Source organism: Micropterus salmoides, unplaced genomic scaffold (assembly GCF_014851395.1).
Source record: "Micropterus salmoides isolate LMB-PRFRI ecotype aquatic unplaced genomic scaffold, ASM1485139v1 Ms_hic_scaffold_15, whole genome shotgun sequence".
NCBI classification, from domain to species: Eukaryota; Metazoa; Chordata; class Actinopteri; order Centrarchiformes; family Centrarchidae; genus Micropterus; species Micropterus salmoides.
Genome location: NW_024040596.1, coordinates 7077581 through 7101607, shown reverse-complemented (window position 1 = coordinate 7101607; position 24027 = coordinate 7077581). Strand labels below are relative to the sequence as shown.

The window sequence follows — 24027 nt, the reverse complement described above, 5'->3', positions numbered from 1 at the left end:
ACCAGAGAGGTTGATAGGAACACGTCCTCCTTTTGACAGTACTATTTATATAAGCTTTAGTGCATGAGTAAATATAAAATGTATTTAATAATCGTTTTCCACAATTTTATTCTGAAGGGCAGATTCCTTAACCGGAAATATTTTCACCAGAACACAACTCGATTTCCGGTAAATTAACTTTTGGTTTTCAGAATAAATAAAACGCGCAGACCGTCCAAATATCAAGAGCTTATGGACTCGAAAACTGGTTAAAATGAATCCTTTAATTTAGGAGGTGGTAAAGGTGGTTTCGGTAAAAAGTGGAAAGGTATGTCTGGTTATTGACTTCTAATTTCTCCCTTCAAATAACTCAGATCTTACCAAAGTTTGTTCCTGGAGTCATGGTATAAAAGTAATGTTTGCGTATCATCATAAACACATGAGAAAGAAAAATAGAAATATCATCATCTCATGCACCAACAAAAAAAAACAGATTTTTTTTTTCAGTTTATTAAAAAGATTCAGTCTACAGTAGTTCAGATTTTGGCACCAACAATATTAAAACAAGTTAATCAAAAATAAAGTGTACACCCCAAAAAAGCTTTGAACAAAATGCCTGAATAAAAAAAAGGGATAAATAAAAGAAATGAATAAAAACAAAATACAAACACTGATGTAATTAAAATGCATTTCACATGGAAATAATGGTGAATTTTCCAATCCATTTTTCAAATTACATAACTTTTGGTCAGGACGCTTTTGCATTATAGCGTTTTAGAGGTGCATTATACCTTATATAGTTTAAAAAAAAATAAAAAAAACACACCGACATTACAGATCAGATCATCACATCTACATGGTGACTTCAAAAGCCTGTACTGTAATAATAGCAAGGCAATTTTTTAATAGCAACTTAAAAGTAACAGTGCTTATCTTTTTAAGGAAGGTTCGTTGTTTTGAATTTGTGGTTATTCAAAGACAAATCTCATTGAGCTGTTGCTCTGCTCATCAAATTAACTCATTACAAAGCATACTGAGTCAACTGTCAAATCAATTTTATTTAAATCTGACTGTCATGTCCGTTTAGGTCAGTCAAGCTGAGACAGGAAATATAAAAGTTGTTGTTGGAAACAATGGAAATACTGTATGGCTTTGGAATTCCTTTTGCAATAAACTCACACTCTCCTCTATTGGACATGTCTAAGGAGCCAAAAGTTATTATCAGACACATTTGAAGTGGTGGTGTGTTTTGTCTTGGTCAAAGCAAGAAAATTGGCATGGAATGTTTTAATCAAAATAAAAGCCTCAATGCAACAGTAAAAATACACAACAATACTGCATCTGGTGTGTGTATGTGTATGTGTGTGTGTGTGTGTCTCAACAGTATGTTTGGGTTAGGCAGGTTTGAGGTGAAAAAGCAGCAGGATTTGTGTTCTGATGTCAAAAATTCATTGATTGAAGAAATCCTTGTTTCTATTGAAGAAGAAAGGATCACAACCAACGTGAAAAGTTGGACAGATCTTTGAAAAGAGAAACAGAGGTTGGTGTATAAAAGTCTTTTTAAAAAGGCACTTAAATTTGGCGAGGGGAAAGCCTTTAAGGGACAGATCTGATGGAAATGTCTTCCTGTGAATGAAAACAGGAGGAGGCTTTTTTATTGAAGTGGCAGCGATGCTGGAAGGAGTCTCACTTCTTCAGCCTCCTTTAATTATACCCCTCCTTGCTTCTCTACTCCGAGGTGCTGTCAGCATCTGCAAGCAACTCTGGCCTCAAGCATTCAATCGGACACTGGATGTTCTAGAGGGCAGAGAGGGGCAGGGCAAGAAGAGAAGGGAAGAGAGAAGAGCAGATGTTGTAATTTATTAGTATTGACTGGATTTGTACCAACATCCTCTACATAATGAGTAATTACAAATCACCAAAAGATACTGAATTTAATACTTAATCATTTCATATTGGGTTTAATTGAAACAAACTAAGTTGTTAGAGTATGTTTACAATGTGTAAATAACTGAATAAATAACAGTAGTAGAAAAGTAAAGTAGTAAGTAAAACTTAAAGTGAGACACTGACCAGTTTGCGTAGAGCGTTTTCTCTGTACCGGTCGAAGGCATCTGAACGAACAGGTTGAAGGAGGTCAGCTTCCAAATCTGTATGTCCTCCGGGTCTTCTGCAGTTCTCACAACGCCAGCCCTAAAGGGAGGGAGAAGGAGAGGTTAATGTATGCACACATCTGAACACACACACACAGAAGATAGATAATTTGTACTTTTTAACATTATCCATAAAGCAGCAGGGCATAGGTTTGTATGTCCACACACACACACACACACACACACACAGTTTTACGCACCTGTTGTCCTCCATAGCAGGTACAGGTACAGATAGCGCCCAGGTATTCCTTCTGCCACTGGTTTCCCACCTGGTACATTTTCCCATCATCGTAACATGTGGACTCGTCTGGAGGGAGAGAGTCAAAGATAAAATCTTTTATTTTAAATTTTGTATTTTTCTCAATTTAATTGCATAGCTATGAATGTAAGGCAGTATCTGGTGCACATGAGATAGTATCTAGTGTGCATGAGATACGTTCTAGTGAGAAATGTTTATTTATTTATTTATTTTTGCCCATGTCCCCTATTGGCTCTGTACAATGGATTATCCAAGAAATTTATTAAAAGAACAAGTAATAAAACATCTACCTAGAAATATTTAATACTTGTACTTACGGGGTTCACATTTGAATTCTCCCTTGCCATTGCCCAGACAAGTGCAGCTCATCATGTGACCGTTCTCAGCGCGGCGATCCCACTTCTCACCGACGCGGTAGTTATTACCGTTGTCATGACACCACTCTGAAGCACAGCAGAGAAGTAGAGAAAGAGAAAGAGATAGAAAGCAAAAGAGAGGATAAAGGGAGTGAGAAGGGAAATGCATGAGGGTGGCATGGAGAAGGAGGATGGTTGAATGAAAGTATGGAGGAAGGAGAGTGAAGTGGATACATGAGAGAAGTTCATGAGTTAAATTAAAGAGCAGTCAAAACAAAAATTTAAAAGATCAAACTTTTCCTCTTCATGCTGGAGATTCACAGCATTCACAGATACTGATTTTCTTCAAACAACATGTGATGGCATCCTTTGGATTAGAGGGCCTGAGTGAGTTTTACTTGTTCCCAGTTTAATATACGCATTGTCCCTGTGGAGACACGACATGACTTTCAATCTATGGCGGATGGACGCTGATCTCAGTTTCTGGTATTGTCGTGTTAGCTATATAGACAATACAAATAACTGAGACTGATGCTGGCCAGTTAGTTTAGCTTAGCTTTCTGCACTCTTAATGTGATGTTTCACAGTTTACAGAGGCAGAGCAGAGAGACCAACATGGGCAGACTACAGACAGACTCGTGCATAGTAAAGAAATTATTATCACGATTGCAGCCGTTTGCTGTAAATGAGTGCCAAGGCTGCCCATGCCGTCATTTTATTACTGCGTGTTGCTGCACATAGAACAAACTGTTCAATTCTATGGCTTCTGATCTGTAGCTAAGGAATTTATATATATATATATATACATATACACACGTTATAATTTCCTCTTATAAATTGCACTGGAGTTAACCACATAGAATTATTAGATTTCTAATTCCATGGTGTGTTTGCAAAGCATGCTGGGATGGGGTTATTAAGCCACTCACTGGATGAATCACACCTAAAATGACCACTTCCCAGCCCCAGGCAGCGGCACCACAGCTTGAAGCCCGTCTCAGACATGCGCTCCCATTCTGAGCCCACCTCATGGTAGGTTTGTGTGAATGTGTCGTAACACACGTCCCGGTTGGTGGTGATGGGGATGTCACCTGGAACTAAGGGATGGAGAAAAAAATGTTTACAATAGAACCAACTGATGAGATTTAACTTGTCCTAATTTGTTATGACAGAGAAACACAGATGGTACACAAAATATGCTCTATCATTTCATTTAAATGGTATATTTATCAAATTATTAACATTAAAACATTACCAGCATTGCCAACGGTTATGACTTCCTCTAAAACCTTCTCTTTAGCCCCGTCCCTCATGGCCTCGACTATCACGTTGTAGGAAGCTCCGGATGTCAATCCAATTAGCGTGGCACTGTTGGAGCTGCCAGGAAGACGCATCTATATGGACGAAGAGAAAGTTAATAAATGGTCCTTACATCTCCAGCAGTTAATATGCGCATGCGTGACTATGTGTGTATATACCTGGAAACCCCTTTCCTCCAGGTGTGTAATAGGATTACAGGACACCTCATACTCTGACGTCTGAGGAACGGGTTGCCAGGAGATGGTTGTGATCGTCTGTGCTTCTTGGGGCAACTCTGTTTCGTTGTCAGGGAAACCAAACGCAAGACCTGGCAGAGGACCGTCACTCACCTACAGGATCAAACATACAGTAAAGAGATAATGTGAGGTCAGAAAAATCACTTGGTATGTTAAAATATACGCTAAGGATCGATAACTTGTGCTTTAGCAACCATGTTGTTTAACTTCTGTTCAAGTTCTTATTATTAAAACTACTGTACATATCTTAACCATAGACCTTTTTTATGATATAAACAAGGACAGTTAAAGTTATACGTTGTAATTTGTTACAAAACTGTGATTTCAAGTCAGAGTTTTTTCTTTAAACCAGTTTCATGTGGCTTATTGTCAGACAGACAGAGATAATTCAAGTCTCACACACCCTGACCAAGGGTATTCTGTTTCCATCAGGGCCTGCTACAGGAATGTAGACCAGAGGTTCTCTGAGAGTCGGTCTCTGGCCTTCTTTGAGTCCACCATATGGACCATGAAGTCCGTTATTAGGGCCTAGGCTCTGGTACTCTGTATAGATGTGCTGGCCCTGCTGACCTGGTTGTTTCTGGCCACTAGTACCAGACAGGTGAACATGGTTCGAGTCGAAACTGGACACAGGGAGAGACAGGGATGAGAAAGAATAAGAACGAGAGATGCGAATGAGAAAATGTGAAGATCAATGTGTCACTGCACAGACATTTGAGGTGCTTTTAGTCTTGCATGCTTGTGCTTAATTAATGATTTCAGTATGATGATGCAGGTTTCATACATCCTGTCATTGAAGGTATCTGGAACATCCAGGATGTCAGTTCTGGGTTGGTGAGGAACAGGAAGCGGTGGTAATTCGGGGACCAGTAGCGGATCTATCGCTGGCTCTGATTGGACAAGAGACATATTTATACTAGCCGTCACAAGCAAACAAGGCAAAGCAAATGCACAGATCCACTAACAGGTTTTTGAGCAGGTAAAAACACAAGATTTCCACTGTGCTCCTTAAACAACAGGGAACCCACTAACCTACCCATCTCTGATACTGCCGTACACAGAGAAAAACAGTAAATTATCAAATTAATTTAAATAATGGAGGTGTCCCTGAGAAAGACACTTAACCCCTAGTTGCTCCAGAGGCGTGTGACCTCTGACATAAATAGCAATTGTAAGTCGCTTTGGATAAAAGCATCAGCTAAATGAATAAATGTAAATGTAATGTAAATAGGAACAACAAAATAAGATTTTAAAGGTGAACGTGCATCTGATGGATCTATACAATTTGTGGCTAACACAGACTGATGTGGGGTAAGGTTTGTATTTGATCCCAGTTTATGTTATAGTTGGAACCTGGTTAGTTGTATTGATGTAAAAGGCCTTCTTAGGTGCTTTATATCAAAATGTTTTGAGAGATGTGTGTAGATGTATTGTTTTTCCCATGAGGGAATCCAGTGTTAGTATGGAATAATAATATAAATGACAATAAATTTCAAGGGCTTTATTCTGTAGTTTCTGCTTTACCAGCAGTTAGAGCATGAAGCCAGAAGAGGGCGTCACACCATAGCGCTCAAAACATATAGCAATAGTTATATGTAGCAGTTGGCTTAAATTTCTGATGTAATTTCACCTAATTAGGGCAATTCTTGGCACAATTCCTGAAAGTGGGTAGAATAAAAAGAGCCCATAATGTTTTATTTTATATTATAACACTTTTGTGGCAATACTTAAGAGAAGCTAGTTTTATTCTTCAACCAGTGGTATGTAATACCTTCAGAATATGATCATTTAAGCCAAATGGATGATAAGGATATACAGTATTATCAAATGTTTAATGCCTTGTTTCTCCAAAAATGACAGAAAAAGGTAGAACAGAAATTGCCTTTTGACATTGTCACAATGTCTTAACATTGTGACATTAGAGCAATCTCCACCTTGACAAAAGAAAAAAAGTCTAAATTCAAGATCCATAGTTTGCACAGGCTATTTATGCTAGCATATGATGGCTGTACTTACGTGTTCTGGCTTTGCCTACTAGAGGTATGCTTCTCAAAGCACCCTGCAGGGCCACAATTTTAATGACATACTCAGTCCCTGGTTTCAGACCTATGACCAAACAACAAATACACAAAAAGTTAAGATTATTTGCCAAATTTTTTTATCAATGTACTTGCATGTATGTTATACTTGTATGTTTGCCGTAAATCTCTTGCTCCACACTCACCATTGATAATGGTGTAGATCTGGCTTGCGTGGGGTCTGGGGATAACTTCATGAGGCAAACCCCCGGCTTCCTCATAGGTGACATAATACCCAGTAACCCCTGGACTGCGTGATGGCTCCCAGGTGAAAGAGATGCTGTCAGGGTTCAGGGAGGTGAAGCGGATATTGGTGGGTGGGATGAGCACCGGTTTGGCTGGAAGAGACAGACAAGCAAGTAAGTACTCAAAAAAACTCATTAAATACTTGCTATTTTGAGTAACATGTTTGGTAAACAACTAAAGGGGGTAAAAATGTTATAAATTATTATAATAAATATTTCATCACATTAAAGATGAGCAAGATTAATGGTTACCTGTGGTGGCGGTCAGAGTGAAAGGTGCACTGCGTCCATTCCCTTTCAATGTATAGATGCTGATCTTGTAATTGGTGCCTGGCTCCAGACCTGAAGGGAAGACAGAGAGAGAGATTAGTGAGGGACTGGTGTGTAGTAATACTAACAATCTGATGTTGTGATTGAATTATATTATACACAGTTTTACATTATTCTTATAACTGTGGGTTTACACTACATATTTGTGTATCTAAATGCTTGCAAATTCAATATTTGTGTACCTGTAATAGTGTATGAGCGTGAGTCAGCATCAATGGTCTTTTGAATTGGTACGTAGCCTGAAGAAGAGGAGGTGGGTGTGGCCTCAACCAGGAAGCCAGAGATGATTTCTGTCTTGGAGCGCCAGCTCAGAGTGATGGAAGAGTCGTTAACATCAGAGATACGTACACGACGAGGGGGGCTGATATCTTTAGGGTTGACGAGGAAAGAAAGAGAAAGTAAGGGAGAGAAGGAACAAAACCGTACAGCACAAGAACTGTCTGCAACAAAGTTAATGTAACAAGAATGCCATCTCTCCGTTATCGTGTATCAAGTATTTATCAAAATGTATGAGTTAGAAACTCACTCTCCAGAGTGGTGACCTCTCCTTTGACTGGCCTGCTGGTTAGAGAGTTTTTCAAGGCATAAACATGGACTTCATAGGTAGTTGCAACCTGAGTGAGATGGAGAAAAAGAGATTATATATCATTATACCGGTTGTGGCTACAATCAGTAGGTCTGTTTGTGCATGTTTATGCATGTGTACCCACTAAGCAAGTGCACAGTGTGTATGTCCAGTGTGCTAAAGCTGAGGCCAGAACTTTCCAGTAGGTCAACATAAGATATAAAAATCAACTTCCTTATTCAGAAAATTTATCATTACTATATAATCTGTCAGTGAACACGGCACAATGTCTTAGTTCTGCTATTGTTGCAAGCTACTTTAGATCCAAGAAGGGACAGCATTCACTGCGATGGACATCTCTGCAAGTCCATTTTCATACTCTAGCAACATAAATGACAACAACTAACAACTAAATTGCTGTTAATGTAGAGGTCAGCGTATTCATTAAAAAAGAACACAAACACACACACTCACCATGAGTCCAGAGATGTGTGCCTGTGTGGCGTCTGGGGCCAAGTTCATCTCCTTGGTAGGGCCGCTCTTGTCCTTCGGATTCACCACCACACGGTAGCCTGTGAGGCCTGTTAACCCAGTTAGTCGGTTTTCCTGACCCGGCATAGACCAGCGCATTGTGAAAGAGGTAGGGGTAACCTGGGAGAACTGGAGGTTGGTGGGGGATGAGATGGCTGGGGGGAGGAAATGAAAGGGGGGTTAGAAGGAGACAGTACCGACATTATGGAAAGAGCAAGACGCTCATCAAAAACTGTAAAGTACAGAATAAAGGATTTTAGACCTTTATACATAATCTGCTTTGTTTTTGAACTTTATCTTTCGCTTTTTCTTGTCTCTACCATATTCTTTACATCCAAAATATAACATCTAGAACTAATTTCCTTCCATACCTGTGGCTTGTGTCCCAACCAGTGGTGTGCTGGCTGTGTCATCATGCAGAGCGATGACCTTTACAGTGTACTCAGTGCCAGGTTGCAGACCATAGATAACAGTGGACTCAGCATCTGCTCTGGGAGCGGGGCGCAGCTCTCTCTCACCCTCCTCTGGACTTGAATACAAGACCCGGTAAGATGTAACAATTCCCTCAGGACTGTCCCAGGTGATTTTCAGTGAGGTGGAGTCGACGTCTGAGAAGGTCAGGTCCTTGGGATGGTCTACATCTAAAGGTGATGAGAGCAGAGAGAAGGGTGGCAAGGTAGTGGGGTTGGAGAAATAGGGGGAGGGTTCAGGAGGTTATTTTTCAATTTGTAAAAGTTTCCCGGTCAATATTTCACAAATCTCTCTCTAGAAAGTGTAAACACTTACTTGTTAAAGCATTCACTACCAATGGAGAGCTCTCTCCATCTTGTCCAAGAGCGTAAACACTCAAAACATACTCTACTGTGGGCATCAGTCCTGAGAAAGTAATCTCTGTCTGGTCTGGAGAAGAGAAGGAAAACGATACAAAAACATCATAGATTAGAGTTTAATAAACTGAGTAGCCAGGAACAAGTGTATAGCTAGTAACTGAAAGTTTGGTCAAACAACATACCTGGAGCCACCACCTCCGTGAAAGACGGTCCCTGTCCATTTCTGGGGACCCCAGTCACCCTGTATCCCTTGATTGGGCCTTGGGCAGGGCTCCACCTCACTGTGACACTCTTGTCATTCACTTCCATGACCTCCATTTCAGAGGGAGAGTCGACGCCTAGGAGAAGAAGACAGAGAGATGAAGAGGAGAAAGCTATGAGTGGAAACAGAGGGGCAGTCACTAAAAACTGGTGACTGTGTTTTGCCGCTGGCAGTGTGTGTGTGTGTTTGTGTACCTGTCATGTGTGTGACATAGATTGGTGTGCTGGATGCAGGGCTGTCTCCTCTACCAGTCACAGCGTAGACAGTGACAGTGTATTCAGTACCAGGCTTCAGGTTATTGATTGTGGCAGTGGACTGAGAGCCAGGCACTGTGAACTCCTTAGGATTACTGTGACCTCCTGGTTTATGATTAAAGACAATGTGATAAATGTTAGAGGAACCAATGCTTGAATAATCAAGAGACTGATGAACAGATACAGTGAGCGGAATATTCTCTGGAAAATGGAAAGAGCTGACTGGTCATCACTTTTTTGTTTTGTTTTTTCTCTTTTAGCAATTTCCAAATGCAACATTTACACAAATCAAAGTTTCTTGGTTAAAAAATCCCCAATTCTGATTAAATCAAATCAGTATCTTAAGCCATTATTACTAGCTCACCGGACTCTCCATGAGTGATCCTGTAGTACCGCACGGTGACAGGTGGTGCGTCCCAGCGGACAGTGATGCTGGTGGGGGAGGAGTCTAGCACTTCCAGGTCTGTGGGAGCGTCAGAGACTGGAGACAGAGTAAAAAGCCAAATAAATAAACAACATGATGATGATAACATCAATAAGTAGAAGAAATCAGGTATTAAATCAGGATTTCATACTTGTCTTCTGTTTCCCACTGAGCGGCAGGCTCTCTTGTGTCCCGCTCACTGCAAATATGTTGACCAAGTACTCTGTGTCTGGTGTGAGGCCGGTCAGGGTGAAGTGGTTCCTGGAGGGGGGCAGCCTCTCATCCTTGGCCCTCCCGCCGCTGACCATCTGGTAACGGATACGGTATCCAGTGATTTTGCTCTGTGGAGCGAGCCAGTGGATGGTGAAGGAGTTGGTGAAGACCTCAGAGAAACGCAGGCCAACTGGTGAATCCAGAGCTGAAGAAGGTTGGGAGAAATATGAATGGATACATGAAGGTCAGGGAGAAAAAAAAATCTAAAACCTGAATACTAAAATGTATAGAATCTGTGTCCTGAAAACAAAGCTTATTTGTTTTATGTATTTCTGGACTGATATACTGTTGTTGTTAAATTAGATGAGGTAAGACTCACTTGTTTTCTGGGTGCCGACGAGGGGCGAGCTCTCTCTCTGCTCATAAACACACACCACGCTCACCAGATATTCTGTATTAGGCAGCAAGTCTGTGGACGGTGAAAAAGACATAAATACAAATTGTAGTCATTTGTGTGTCTGTGTGTTGTTGTGTATTCTTTGTTGTCGCTGTAACTTACTCCTTAGCACCACATTGTTAATCCTGCTTCCTACGCTGGTTTCTGTACTGTCATCTTCATCGTCAATGGGGTGATACCTGAATAATAAAGACACCAACAACACAGACTCATTTTCTGTTATGTTTTAACATGTGGTTATTCAAAAATCAGTGTGTATTCAAGAAAAAAAAATGTATGTTTCTTCTTGTACCTAATGAGGAAGTTGTTGATATCAGCAGTGTTGGGGACCCGGGGAGAGAGCCAGGTGATTTCCATAGTGTCTGGCCCGACCTTGCTGAAGCCCAAATCCGTCGGGGCTGGTACAGCTATTGAAAAGAGAGAGCAGATTGACTTAAAAACGTATTCAAAAAGGTCACAGTAGTTCTGTAATAATATAAGAAAGAGTGAGGAGGCAAATAGATGTGAAAAAAGGGAAACAACTAAACAATGAAATGACTAAAAGAGAAAAGTATTCCTGCTGCCATCTTTTAAAGGGAACAATCTGTGTTTTATATGTGTGTGTGTGTGTCAGTGTAAAGCCATGTCTGAAGGTTTACGACATCTTAAAAGTGAGAACAAGCAGTGTTTGCATTGGGGGGCAAAATGAGTCTCAGTATGGTAAAAGCCCCTGAACTAAAACCAGATGGTCCACACGCACACACACACACACACACACACAGAGGATTATTAAACTGACAAACAGCATGCAGTGCAATTACATCAACAACTTAAAAGGTTTGCTTTGAAGAGCTATGTCTTAGGGTTATTAAGAACCTTATTACGTTATATAATCTCAGCAGACACAGTGATTTGAAACTCCCTCGCAGGCAACACAAATCACACCATCTATCTATATAAAAAGATACTTTTGACGGTTTTGTATCATTATTTATAACTGAATTGCTCTTTCAATAAAAAAATGTATGTACTGTTAATGATATTTGTAGTAAAGGAAATATTTTTGGTTGCGTGGGAACATGGATCTTACAGGTCTGCTGAGTGACTGTGGTGGGCTCGCTCTCGCCATTCTCCGTCACAGTGATCACACTAATCTCATAATCGATACCAGGTTCCAGCCCGTAGACAGTATATTGACCAGTCGTTGGCATAACCATGTCTTCAAAGATGGGCACACTCTCGCCGGCTGCCACCACAGTGATCCTGTAACCAGTGATGGCTGTGGCGTTGAGCGGCGACCAGCGGAGGCTGATACTGGTGTCGCTCACATCCCTGAAGCTGAGGTCCGTCAGCTGTGGGATGTCTGGGTAGGTGGAGAGAGGAAAAAAAGAGAGAAGACAACAGAAGCACCAAACAAACGAGGGGCAAAGGTGGAAGGAAAGGGAAGGGGATAGACACGAGGGTCAGAAAGAGGAAACCGACAGACAAAAAGACAGGAGCAGTGGTCAAGACAAGCAACAAAAATTGTTTTCTTCCAGTCGGGCGAGATATTCAACATATCACACCAATGGAACAGCTAAAGCAAGGCTGCCTTTACTAGTATATATTACCATCTAGTGAGGTTCAACTGTTATTCAATGAAGTGTCTCCATTGAAATCTATTAATATATACACAGGCAATGGTAGCATTAGTGTTAGTCCCACGGCTAAATTAGAGCTGTGATCCTTACAGAGAAGAGCTAGTATCTGTTATATGTTGAAAGCAAATGTGTCATTTATTTTAGTAACTTTCAACATAATATGTTAATTTAAAATTGGGGCTTCTGTAAATGAAAGTTTGCTCTTACCTGTCTACACAACCCTAACAAAATGATCATAAAAAATCAGGCCAGACTCGTGTTGAACATACATACCTCATGGTCTCAAAAACCCCAATAAAACCACATGATTATGAGCTTGCCTCTCACTCACCTGGTGTAATGGTAGTTGATATAGGAACGCTCTCCATATCATCCTTGACAGTAACAACACTGATGTTGTACTCCACTCCTGGACTGAGGTTCTCCAGGATGCAGGAGTTCTGCCCTGCTTCCACAAACTCCTCCACACTGTTTCCTTGCTGGCCATTGGTGGGAGTGCATGTCACTCTGTAGCCAGTGATGTCTTGCAGGGAGAGAGTTGGAGAAGGAAAAGGGAAGAAGGATTACATGGGGTGGGTAATCAGAGTAAGAAACCAGTTAAGAATGTATCAGCGAGCAATAATAGGTTGCTGAGATAAGATGCCTAAACAGAATGATATTTTCACATGGCAATTCAATGCATTTTGAAAATGTCCTAGTAAAGAGAGAGAAGAGACTGTAGCTCACTGACAGATGGATACATGTGAACAAAAGGAGATAAATCTCTGACCAATTTCATCAAAAGGATACATAATTGAGTGATACTTTTAACCCAATTCAATGATTATTTGTAATGTATTCAGTGTCTTTTTATCTGGGTATACAGATGTGTGTGGGTACCTGGTGTATTAGCCCCATTCCATTGAACTGTTAGGTCTCCTGTGCCTGGGTTAGACTCCAGGTTGAGATCAGTGGGAGGAGACAGAGCTGGAGACGAAGAAGAAAAAGAGGAGTCAGAGGAGGAGGAAAGGAATAAGAGTAAAAGACAGATAGAGAGGAGGCATTGGAAGAACAAAGAAAACACTAGACATTAAAAGGAAAAGGAAAAGACAAGACTAAAAGGTGACACAGTCAGTATTTATTAGTTTATTCTTACGTGTGACAACACGGTGTGTGATTGGGGTTCCCTGCTCATGGCCGTTTATGACTGGCTGGATGCTGTAGGTGTACTCCACTCCCGGAGTTAGACCAGAAACGTAAATACTTCCCGAGTCAGAGGTCACGTCTCTGGGAGCTTCTCCGCCCTGACTGGGACGTACTGTCAACTGAAAGATAAATACTCAGTTAGAAAGAGGGATATGGACTGGGGGTACAGGAGGTAAAGGTCAGATGTCAGTGTCTTCCCATGAACATGAAAGCCAGCAGAACATTCTCATCTCTGGTGTGATATATTCTGACTAATCAGGTTTATCCCTGAGGTCTGTAGCTCCCATGTTATCTAACCCCAAGTGGGCCCTACACTGCACCAGAAGAACAACTGGATTGTGTTTTCCACAGCATACAGAAGGAAATAATTTGCATGTAAAGACAATCATGCTATCAATTTTAAAGGACAGAATGGGAAACATGGTCAGATTTATGGATATGTGGGTAGCAGGCTATAAAAACACTTGTTACGTATGTATGTATTAGAAGTGAGTGTACCTTGTATCCAATGTGGGGAACTGGAGTCCAGGAGATTATAATGGACGTGTCCGTCACATCCGTGCTGAAATGAGGAGCGTTGCCCATTGCCGGGCCTACAAACACACAGAGAGTAAAAGTGCTTTTCTGATCAGCTTTTGTGTAATGGCATGCAAGACGATGTATGCATCCCCCAGTGTGTTCATTTACAAAAGTGCATGCATAATCAGAAGATTGCGCCTACAGTATCTTTCCCCCCAAACGTAACTTCCCTTGTCACTGTGTCAGTACTCATTTTTATATGTACCAGACACTTACTAGTAGTAAATACAGCTGTCTCTCCTTCACTCAGTGTTGTCTCTTTCTCTGCATGTAGCGTAGCAGTGTACTCTGTATCGGGCTTCAGGTTGAGGAGGGTGTACTGAGTAAGGCGGGCAGGCAAGCGCAGCTGCTTAGGGTTGGAGCCCTCAACGGAGAGGAGGAGACGGTAGCCAGAGATTTTGGCACGGGGGGCATACCACAACATCACAGCACTGTCCTCTGTCACATTGGCGAAATGGATATCTGTGGGAGCATCAGGCTCTAAAAAGAGATATGTCAATAAACACTGTTAGACACAGATAGACAATAGATTATTTTCCAAAGCACACCAAATGTTTCTGCACAGCATTCCAACCTTCCACCGAGAAGCTAGTGTCAATTCATTTCAGTGTGGTTTCAAAATCAATTTGCATTTTTGTGTGTGTAGTGATTTCCTTGTAGGCATGAGGCCATTTGTCATACTCACTTGTAGTTTGCTCCCCAATAAGCGGTAAACTTTCCTGCCCATTGTGAATGGTATAGATACTGAAGCGGTACAGTGTTCCAGGCTGTAGCTGTGACACTTCATGTAGGAGTTTTGACTGACAGGCAGAGTCATCTCCCTCTGTGGAGTACCAGACTCATCAACTGGGATGGCGGTGACCCGGTAACCTGAGACTTCACTGGCTGGGCTAGTCCAGGTCAGAACGATTTTTTTATCTGACACCTGGAAGAACTGCAAGTCTGTAGGAGAAGCCACTTCATCTGTGGACAGGAAAAAAACAACAACATAGCATTAAGCATTGTGAGAGAACTTGGCTGACATTTGGTTACATTTATTTTAATGAATAAAAACAAATGGCATCCCGTTCATTCCAAAGAATGTTGCTCATCAAGTGCATGTGTGTACCCATAATGCATCAGCATTAATGTCGTTCCCTTTCTCCAGCTTAAGGAAAAATGCATCCGAGAAGATTTATATCAGTGCTGAGTATGGCTAAATCCCAACTATAATGACAACTGTCCTCTCAGTGAATAACTGAATGAGTCTTATGCAGCTGTTAGAAATGAAGTGGGTGAATGCATGGAGAAACATGTTATTTATGGCGGAAGGACCCATAACAACCCATCGCAGCAATCCAAAATGTAAGCTTACATAAGGCATGTCGTTTGGATCCTGTAAGGACTATGTCTCGCGCAAGGATATAAGTCACATTTTAAGTCCTTTACTATGTAAGAAATAAATTGATTACTAACTTAAAACAGAAAATAAAGTGGAAAACACATCAGGTCACATTCTAAATATTATCTGCTAAACAAGGGAAGGTCAAATACAGCTTAAAATAATTCCATGACCCCATGGCTGTTATTTAACTAACTATGATGTTTTGCTTTTATGTTGCATATCATCCAAACACACATTGGCTTATACATACATAATGACATTAAGTGTGCAACCATGTCTACAGAATTCCTGCAAACAAGGAGCCAATCCATCACACTGCTTCATATTTTGGATGATGAAACAAACATAAACCAGAAGACCTCTTTGCCTTGTGAAGGCAAGAGATTAAATAAGAGAACAAGATGGAGAGCGAGAGGAGATGGCAGCAGACACTCTCAGCTTGGTCAAATATATTTATTATACACTTTTCCAGCATCTGCTCGACTGGCCCAACAGCATGTTCAACCTGGCAGACAGACGTTTTACATAACCCCAGTTGAGCAGAGTGCAACAGCTGTGAACTCAATGACTTAATTTTCCATTGGAGAGCTCGTCATTTCTACTAGTCAGAATTGGAAACATCTAAATAAATCGCTGAATAGGCCACAGGATGACTTGCAGGTTGATTCTGGAGGGTGCTCTTATAACAAGAGTATTAACTCAAATTCATATGAACATCCAGCAGAGCAAGGATCAAATGATATTTAAGGATCACAACCACCAAATATTTGGTCACTGCACATCAACTCGTGGTGCTAAACAGAAAAAGAAACAGGATTTACCATAGCTTAATAATCTCTACATCTTTTACCTGGTAGAGGATCTCCAGCGGTGTTGACCTGTATAAAGATAGGCTCACTCTCCAGGCTGTCCTCCACAGCGTAGATACTAATGTTGTACAAGTTCCCGGGTCGAAGGTCACTCAGAGTCACAGATGTTGCTGTGTCAGGGAGAGTCAGCTCCGTGCTTTCACCTTCTATTGACGGTGTGTAGACGACACGATAGCCTGCGCAGAGGAAGAGACCATACAGTTCATTGTTTGTAGCTAACCGTCACGAGTGAGTATAGGCAGGAACAGAACAGTGACAGATTTGGGCTGTGACTGACAACATTGTCATAGCATACCAGTGATTGGAGCCAGTGGTTTTTCCCAACTGATCACAATGGAAGTTTCTCCCACATCCTCCACTTCATGATCACTAGGAGCATCAGGTGCTATGGAACAAATGAGGTGAAATTATGAGAAGGAAAATTATAACCACTGCTTTTATCCTGGATCACTTGATTTGCAGTCCCTGGCATTTATTCATTTGCCGCTAGTAAGTCTGGGATTCAGAAAAACATTTTTGTGCAAGTGTTGTGCCTCTGATGAGAATGGGAAAGAATATCAGAGAAGAGAGATGGGAATATAAAATGATGGAGAAAGAGTGTACTAACCAGTGGTTTGTGAAGTAGTAAAAATTAGGTTGTCATCTCCACTATCTGTAACCTCATAGACATTAACAGTGTACTTCCTCCCAGGTAGAAGCTCATTAATGTTCACTGAGGTAGTTGTACGGGGCAGGTCTGTGGGGAAAATGTTGTATTAACACCTTAGTTTTCATTCATCTAAATATTTTAACGCAGCTAAATAAATACCTTTTCTTCTGTGACAGTATTGTCTTAGTAAAATATCCATTATTTTGAAATCAGGCCAAATTTCAATGCATAATAGTTTTGCCATAGCTATTTTTGTATGTATATGCATTCATGTTTGCACAAGTGCATATCTGCACTTACCTAGCACCATGGGTTGTCCAGTTGCCTGTCCCTGCTCACTGAGCTCATACTCTACTCTGAAACCAGAAACTGTGTCTGAGGCGGAAACCCAGGAGATGACAAAGCTGCTGGAGGTAATTTCAGTCACCGACTCTGAGATGTCGACCATAGGCGGAACTGGGGTGGTCTCGCCTTGTGATGGTGCCACTATAGGATAAACAGAGACAGACAGAGATGGAAAATATGAGCTGGCTACATGCTGCCTCTGAGAACAGAACACTGAACAGGACACTGTGGAAAAAATCTCAGTGAATACTTCCTAATTCAATAAAATAAAATTTAAGGAACCAAACTTAGTAGAAAAACAGCACAAAATATTGTGATTTCATGAAGTGCATGCACATTCCCATACCCCTGTCTTTAATAACATCTCTCGCCTAAACCGGCATGCGTGGAAAAAGTAGCCAAATTAACTGGACAACTGGTCGATACCATTGGTTAAACAGTGATGCGGCAACTAAACCAACACTGAGATCTGCCAGCTCCCTCAACTCACATGATCCATCATTAGTGGTGAAGTCAAAGCGTGTGATCTCTCTGCGTCCAAACCGCAACACGCTGATTAGCTGACCCTCGTAGGTGATGCCCGGCTTCAGCCCAGAGATGGTGTAGGTGTTAAGGTGGCCGGGGATTATGACCTCTCTCCATGGGCTTGAAGTGTTTTTCTGAAAAATGTGATAAAAGGAAATGCAGGAAATGTTACATATGTCAATAGAGACAGCGTCAACATCAGGTCCAGTGGAGAGATGAGGAAGAAGAGGGATTGTTTCTTTGTTAACTGTGATGCTCAGTAAGAAAACTCACCACTTTCCATTTCAGGATGTACTGGGTGATGTGAGCAGACTGTGGGGCATTCCACTGAATAGGGTGGGAGTTGGGTTGGTTTCCAGATTCTGATATGACCACCTGGACAGGACGATGACCACCTGAGAGAGAAAAAGAATAAAGACAGAGATGTAAGCAGTTATACAGAAAAGACCAGACCGGGAGTTTCACTGTCTAATCATCATAATGAGACATTATGCACATATTTAACAGTTAGGGGGGCATTTTCAAAGTTGTAAATATCAAATATCGTAATTATATCTCAACTTTGACAAGCAGACACTAAATCCAACATGGTGAGATTCTGGCTCTTCCACAATTTGAGGAATTTCAAAAACTTGCAGTTTTACATAACAGCAACTGATTATCAGGGAGGGTGGAGCAGCATTTTCCTGAACAGAACACAGGACAGAGTGAGGAAAAACTAGCACGTCCTTGTGAGATTCCAGCCTAGATTTCAACAGCTGGAGGGGAGAAAACTGTTACTCTCCTTTCTCTACTCTTTAACCTTCTCAATCTCATCATGTTTTCGAACCTTACTTGTTCTCTTGGAAAGACTAATTTTGCTGCAGCACTAGATAATTTGCAAAAGAAAGGTATGCTGAAACAACAAAAAAGCTTTGAAGTAATGAAGAAGTGTGTGAAAACCCCTCATGAAAGCAATACAGCAAAGGTCATAACAGAGAATCATGGGATTTATTGTGCTGGACAACCTTTTCAAGTCCTAGAAATGTGGGCTTTGATGCTCAACTGAACTCCTCGAGTCTTGCCAAACATCATGTAACAGCTGTTCCACGTCTACACACACACACGATTCCTTGGAAATCCTTGCGGTGGTGAGTTTTGTAGCAAACAGGAGCTCAGGCATGTGTGTGTTGTGTCATTACTACATCTAACACAACAAGAGATAAACTATATTGCAAAAAGTGGCGGTCTAAGCTAAAGCGTATCAATTTACCAGAAAATGCACGCAACAGGCAAGTTGAATATAAAAAGGCTTAGCAGGTTAGTAGATACTAAAGAAGAAAAATGACATCAGCAGGATCTCAAAATTGCAGTACACCTTTACTGGTTTAGGAAATGAAACAAGGGTATCAAGTCATGTTTAATGTAAACAGAAGTCATGTGGTGAGCAGACCCCTCACATAAGCTGTGCTGATAGAAACTGGTAGCTTCTATAAAGATCTGAGGTTTTTTAACCACTTTTCCAAATAGCAGACCTGTAATCAAAGTTTCTGAGCAAGTGGCTCGGTTAACCAGAAGTTGCTAGCAGATACACAAACCTCAAAAACAATCTGGGACCAATTACGGCCTATTACAGACCCACAGGCCACTAGCGAGGGTAAGGGTTGCATAGAATCAGATGTGGGACGCGTATGAAAACGGATGCACACTTGCAGTGGATGTAATGCATGTACACACACGCACACAGTCTCCCAGCATTGCACGCATCCCCCTTTACTTTGCACACATAGACACAACATTCATTCTTGAGACAGACAGATGCCCAGCAAAGTGGTGATAAGGACCACAGTAAAGGGAAGTAATGCTGTCCTAACAATAAGAAATGCCCCAAAAGATTAAATTGCACCCTAGACAAAGAGATACAAACACAGACGGCACAAAAGAAAACAATTTTTGAGAAGATTTTATCACTATAGGGCTACATCTGAGACTTGTGAAAAACTTTAAACGATCCTTCACTTGGGTTTTCCATTTTTACCTTTTATGGTGTTTTACCCAGAAAGCCAACTGATTTGGAGTCTGGATTTGCCTCTTGCAGCCCTTAAATCTTTGCATGCAGTATTTTGGGTATGTCTAGGCACGCACACACACACACACACACACACACACACACACGGAGCAAGTTCACAGCTGGTTGCTATTATAGCCACTTACGGCAGAATAGTGCCCTACATTTTGTATCTCCCGTCAACCTGCTTCACACACAGAGCAAACAAGTAACAGTTCAAATGTTCCTTTACGCAAGACTCGTCAAACTGCTGTTCCCACTAGCATAGCTTCACAGCCTCACTTGGAGCCATATTGACATATTTATGCATGCTGTGGGAAATGTAAAAATGTTTTGTTTCTCAAAATATATACCGCAGACACCCATCATACCGTGCATGTGCATCACTATTATTACTACATTTTTTAACCAAGATTTAGGGGAAATGGGAAAGGAGTGCCTGCGATGGACTGGCGACCTGTCCAGGGTGTACCGTGCCTTTCGCCTGATGTCAGCTGGGATTGGCTCCAGCCCCCCCGCGACCCTGTACGCAGGATAAGCGGTTGACGATGGATGGGAAAGGAATGCGAACAACACTACGTGTTGTTTTATTCAGTGATACCATACAAGAACACTATATAACCAAAAAGCTACAGAGAAACAGGAATTGTTTACAACTTAACAGGGGTTGTATTCAACCACAGCCAAAGGAAAAGTCCAGGAAGAAAAGTACATGAAAAGTTGAACCAATTGCATACGGCACAGCACCATAGCATAGTCAGTTGTAATGATAAAGGGAGCAGAATGCTAACAACAGCAACAACAGCAAGTTTGTGAATGGACACGGACCTATGACAGGAATGTATTCTTGGGAACAGAGGTAATTTAACCATCGTGGCAAAATAATGTTGTGTGATGAAGCATGACTTTGTTCTAAATGATCCTGACTAAGGGCTTAAAATCTAAGACATGACGTAAAATGTAAAGTGATTGCTAAGTTCCACAACATTGACGGGCTTTTAAGGGGTGTGTGTGTGTGTGTGGGGGGGGGGGGGGGGGGGGGGTATACACACATACTGTGGTGTTTTGCACAGCTGTGGCAACAGAACAGGGGATGTACCACATGCTAGCAAGAACAAAGGCTCACAGTGGGGGGTGTATCTGTAAAAGAGGAAATCACACACACCTCCCATTTTCTGTCTGTTTCACATCAAAGTAAAGGGCCTCATTTTCAAGGTGCCTTAAACAAACATTCTGCTCCTGTGAACATTTTGTCCATGCATTATCTTGTACTACACCGGATGTCAATATATATTGTGATTTTCTGGACAAGCTTTTCATGGAAAAAAATAATCAGACTGGAATGTTTTTGGCTAATCCAGCAAATTAAATACAAATAAAGACTGAATACCCGTCAACTCAAGCTCTTTCAACACATTGATACAAAAATCCTTTAAAAATCAATACAAAAAAAATAAAGAAGTCTCGACTGACTTGCAGCATAGCCTGATATACCCTGTATAAATAGCATGGCAAAATCTCAGATCTGTCTAACAGTATATACAGTAGCATTACATCACCCAACCGTAATGTATATTTAACATCTTACCAGGATACTGCTGGGGCTCGCAGCTGAGCTCGCCAAGGCCGTTGCCATAGCAATAGCACTTGTACATGATTCCATGGATGACTTTATCCCAAGACTCTCCAATCTGATAGAAGGCTCTCGTCTCCGGCTCCTGGCACTGGTCTGAGGGCAGAGTCACATAAAACCAAGTCATGAAACAGGGACCACCAACCAAGAGTTTTGGAGCCGACACATAGGCTGTTGTCGTGAATGATCACCATTTTCAACAAACAAAAATAGTGGGTTCAGGAAAGGCTTCGTATCTATATAGAGTGGGAGTGACACAACCACATAAGTATAGAATAATCAGACCAATAAGCAATCATGTAGGGATTAGTCTCTTTCCTTTCATGAACCTTCTATTTAGCTAAGACAATGGTTTTGAATGAATATGAACACCGATAAAATTGCGCAGGCTGTAAGATGTGAACCTGTATCTTGGTAAACTCACCTATGGCATCACACTTCCAGCGTCCACGCCCCTGTCCAAAGCAAGTGCAGTTCATCGAGTAGCCTTCTTCGTGTTGTTTGGTGAAGGTTTGGTTCACCTCATAGGTCAGACCATCCACGATACACTGGTCTGCAGTAGACACACACAAGCACACACATATAGATATAAAAAGACATGAATGAGTACCCCACAGCTTTTGCACACCTGCTCTTCTGAACTATTGTGTGCGCATGTGTTGCAGAACCGAAGCCCCATAAAGTGCAGGGGTGCAAGCTCACTTTTAACCTTTTGGCAGGTGAGTGATTACATGACATGTCACCTTTCACCTCTTCACTCAGAGAATTCTAATATTATTCCCACATTATTACCCCAGACAGGGGAAGAAAAGGAGATTGAGGGTTGCTGTCGTGGTAGTGTTTTGTCTATCTAACCTTCTGTCTCCCCAGGCCACACACACACACACACACACACACACACACACCTTTAAGCTGGGAGTAAGCGACACAACTCCATTCTCCTCTGCCATTGCCAACACAGGTACATCGCATCATGTGACCCAGAACATCGTGCCGTTTGTCCCACTGGTCTCCCACACGGTACATCACCCCTTCAGTGGTCGTACACACTTCTTCATGGGCTAGAACACAAAGGACAAAGCAGGTTACAAAAGCGCATACCAATATGTCAGTTTAATGCTTCTGAAATGCTAGATAGGTTTTCAAGAAAGGGTTGGATTTTGGGGGAAAACTGGAACAAACTCACACACAACTTGAGTTGAAAACACAAACTACACTACACATCCACAGGCATGCATCCAAACACGCACGATATGAACACATCATACACATTAATTGTTAGTAACACAAGCGGTGCATACTAGCGTCAAGATAAAAACAAACACACCATAATGAATGATCCCCCTTGGAGATCACTGCTTCTACCCTACAATTACTACACAAGGCTGTAGAGGATACCACCACCACAGGACACCTGTGTCCATAGTAAAGAAGAGCTTCATGGATTAAAAACCAGAAACAGCTGGCTTGTGTCCTTATGTGTATGAAGGACTGTGTGTGTTCACCATGTGTTCTCCAGTTATTAAAAAGAGGGAGTAGTTTCCATCAGGAAAGATAGAAAGTGTGTGAAGGTGGGTAGGACAGGCAGAGACCTGCCTCTGTGTATGTGTGAGTGAGTGAGTGAGTGAGTGAGTGAGTGAGTGAGTGAGTGAAAGAGAGAGAAAGGGAAAGTGCTTCTGCAACTTCTCTCTATGAGTGTATGTATCCTCACTGCATGCCTAGTTTAAAAAAAATAACATAAAATAAAAGGCATTTGAATGTTGAACTGAGGTTTTGGAGCTGTACCGAATAGTTTTAAGTTTCAAAGCTTAGTTCCAAACGTTGACATTCAAATTCTAAATAAACATTCGAATGGTGCCCGGCTTTTTTTATCATGTCTAGTCATTCTGCAGTGTGCAATATCACCAGGGGACTATAATCCAATAAAAGTGCGGAGTTACTGCATTGAATAAATCAATGTGCCAGAATTTTCTTCAATTTAACAAAGATAAAACTGAAGTAGTTATTTTTTGGAGCCAGACATTTTGGTGTAGTCATGGACCTGAATTTCATCAGCCACATTAAGTTAAAATGCTCCATATTTGTATAGCTCCTTTCTAGTCTTTTCGACCACTCAAAGCGCTTTTACACTACTTCTGCATTCACCATTCACTCACATTCATACACTGAGCCTAAGTGCTCAAACAGAAACTAACATTCACACACATTCATACACTGGTGGAACAGCCAACAGGGGCAATTTGGGGTTCAGTATCTTGGCCAAGGACACTTCAACATGCAGCCTGGAGGAGCCTTGGATTGAACAGCCGACCTTCCGATTAACAGGCAACCCGCTCTACCTCCTGAACCTATAATAATATATATTATCCCATATATTAAGACAATTAAAAAGTCAGCCAACTATCACCGGATAATATATAAAGGATTAAAAGACTTATGTCTCAGCTGGACCTAGAAAGCTTGTCCTTGCATTAATTTTCAAAACTATAACAGCGTCTTTATAGGTCTCTCTAAAAAAAAAACAATCCATCAGACAGCTGCAGCTGAATTAGAACGCTGGATCACATCACTCCAGTTCTGAGGTCTATAATACTAGGCACTAAATGATTTAGGCCCAATATACATTTCTGATCTTCTGCTATATTATGAACCTTCCAGACCTCTCGGGTCACTGTACATACTGTATCTGTTTAACTCCCC

At 41.4% G+C, this 24027-nt stretch overlaps 1 protein-coding gene across 1 annotated transcript in view; it reads right to left on the bottom strand.

Annotated features, from left to right (window-relative positions):
* Window positions 1–473: 473 nt before the first annotated feature.
* fn1a (fibronectin 1a) overlaps window positions 474–24027 on the bottom strand; it is a 31856-nt gene continuing 8302 nt past the window's right edge. Inside the window, 41 exon segments of the mRNA XM_038720154.1 lie at window positions 474–1776; window positions 2053–2172; window positions 2333–2439; window positions 2709–2834; window positions 3677–3844; window positions 4003–4141; window positions 4226–4396; window positions 4707–4926; window positions 5088–5193; window positions 6320–6409; window positions 6528–6719; window positions 6879–6968; window positions 7139–7324; window positions 7483–7570; window positions 7996–8207; window positions 8424–8693; window positions 8839–8952; window positions 9065–9220; window positions 9339–9503; window positions 9763–9879; window positions 9974–10240; window positions 10415–10504; window positions 10595–10671; window positions 10785–10899; window positions 11562–11834; window positions 12443–12634; window positions 12991–13077; window positions 13247–13415; window positions 13795–13889; window positions 14092–14355; window positions 14561–14662; window positions 14665–14838; window positions 16110–16304; window positions 16424–16513; window positions 16736–16864; window positions 17078–17263; window positions 17613–17781; window positions 17921–18042; window positions 21283–21423; window positions 21752–21880; window positions 22233–22388. Of these exon segments, the coding sequence (XP_038576082.1) occupies window positions 1708–1776; window positions 2053–2172; window positions 2333–2439; window positions 2709–2834; window positions 3677–3844; window positions 4003–4141; window positions 4226–4396; window positions 4707–4926; window positions 5088–5193; window positions 6320–6409; window positions 6528–6719; window positions 6879–6968; window positions 7139–7324; window positions 7483–7570; window positions 7996–8207; window positions 8424–8693; window positions 8839–8952; window positions 9065–9220; window positions 9339–9503; window positions 9763–9879; window positions 9974–10240; window positions 10415–10504; window positions 10595–10671; window positions 10785–10899; window positions 11562–11834; window positions 12443–12634; window positions 12991–13077; window positions 13247–13415; window positions 13795–13889; window positions 14092–14355; window positions 14561–14662; window positions 14665–14838; window positions 16110–16304; window positions 16424–16513; window positions 16736–16864; window positions 17078–17263; window positions 17613–17781; window positions 17921–18042; window positions 21283–21423; window positions 21752–21880; window positions 22233–22388 (6128 nt within the window). The 3' untranslated portion in view covers window positions 474–1707.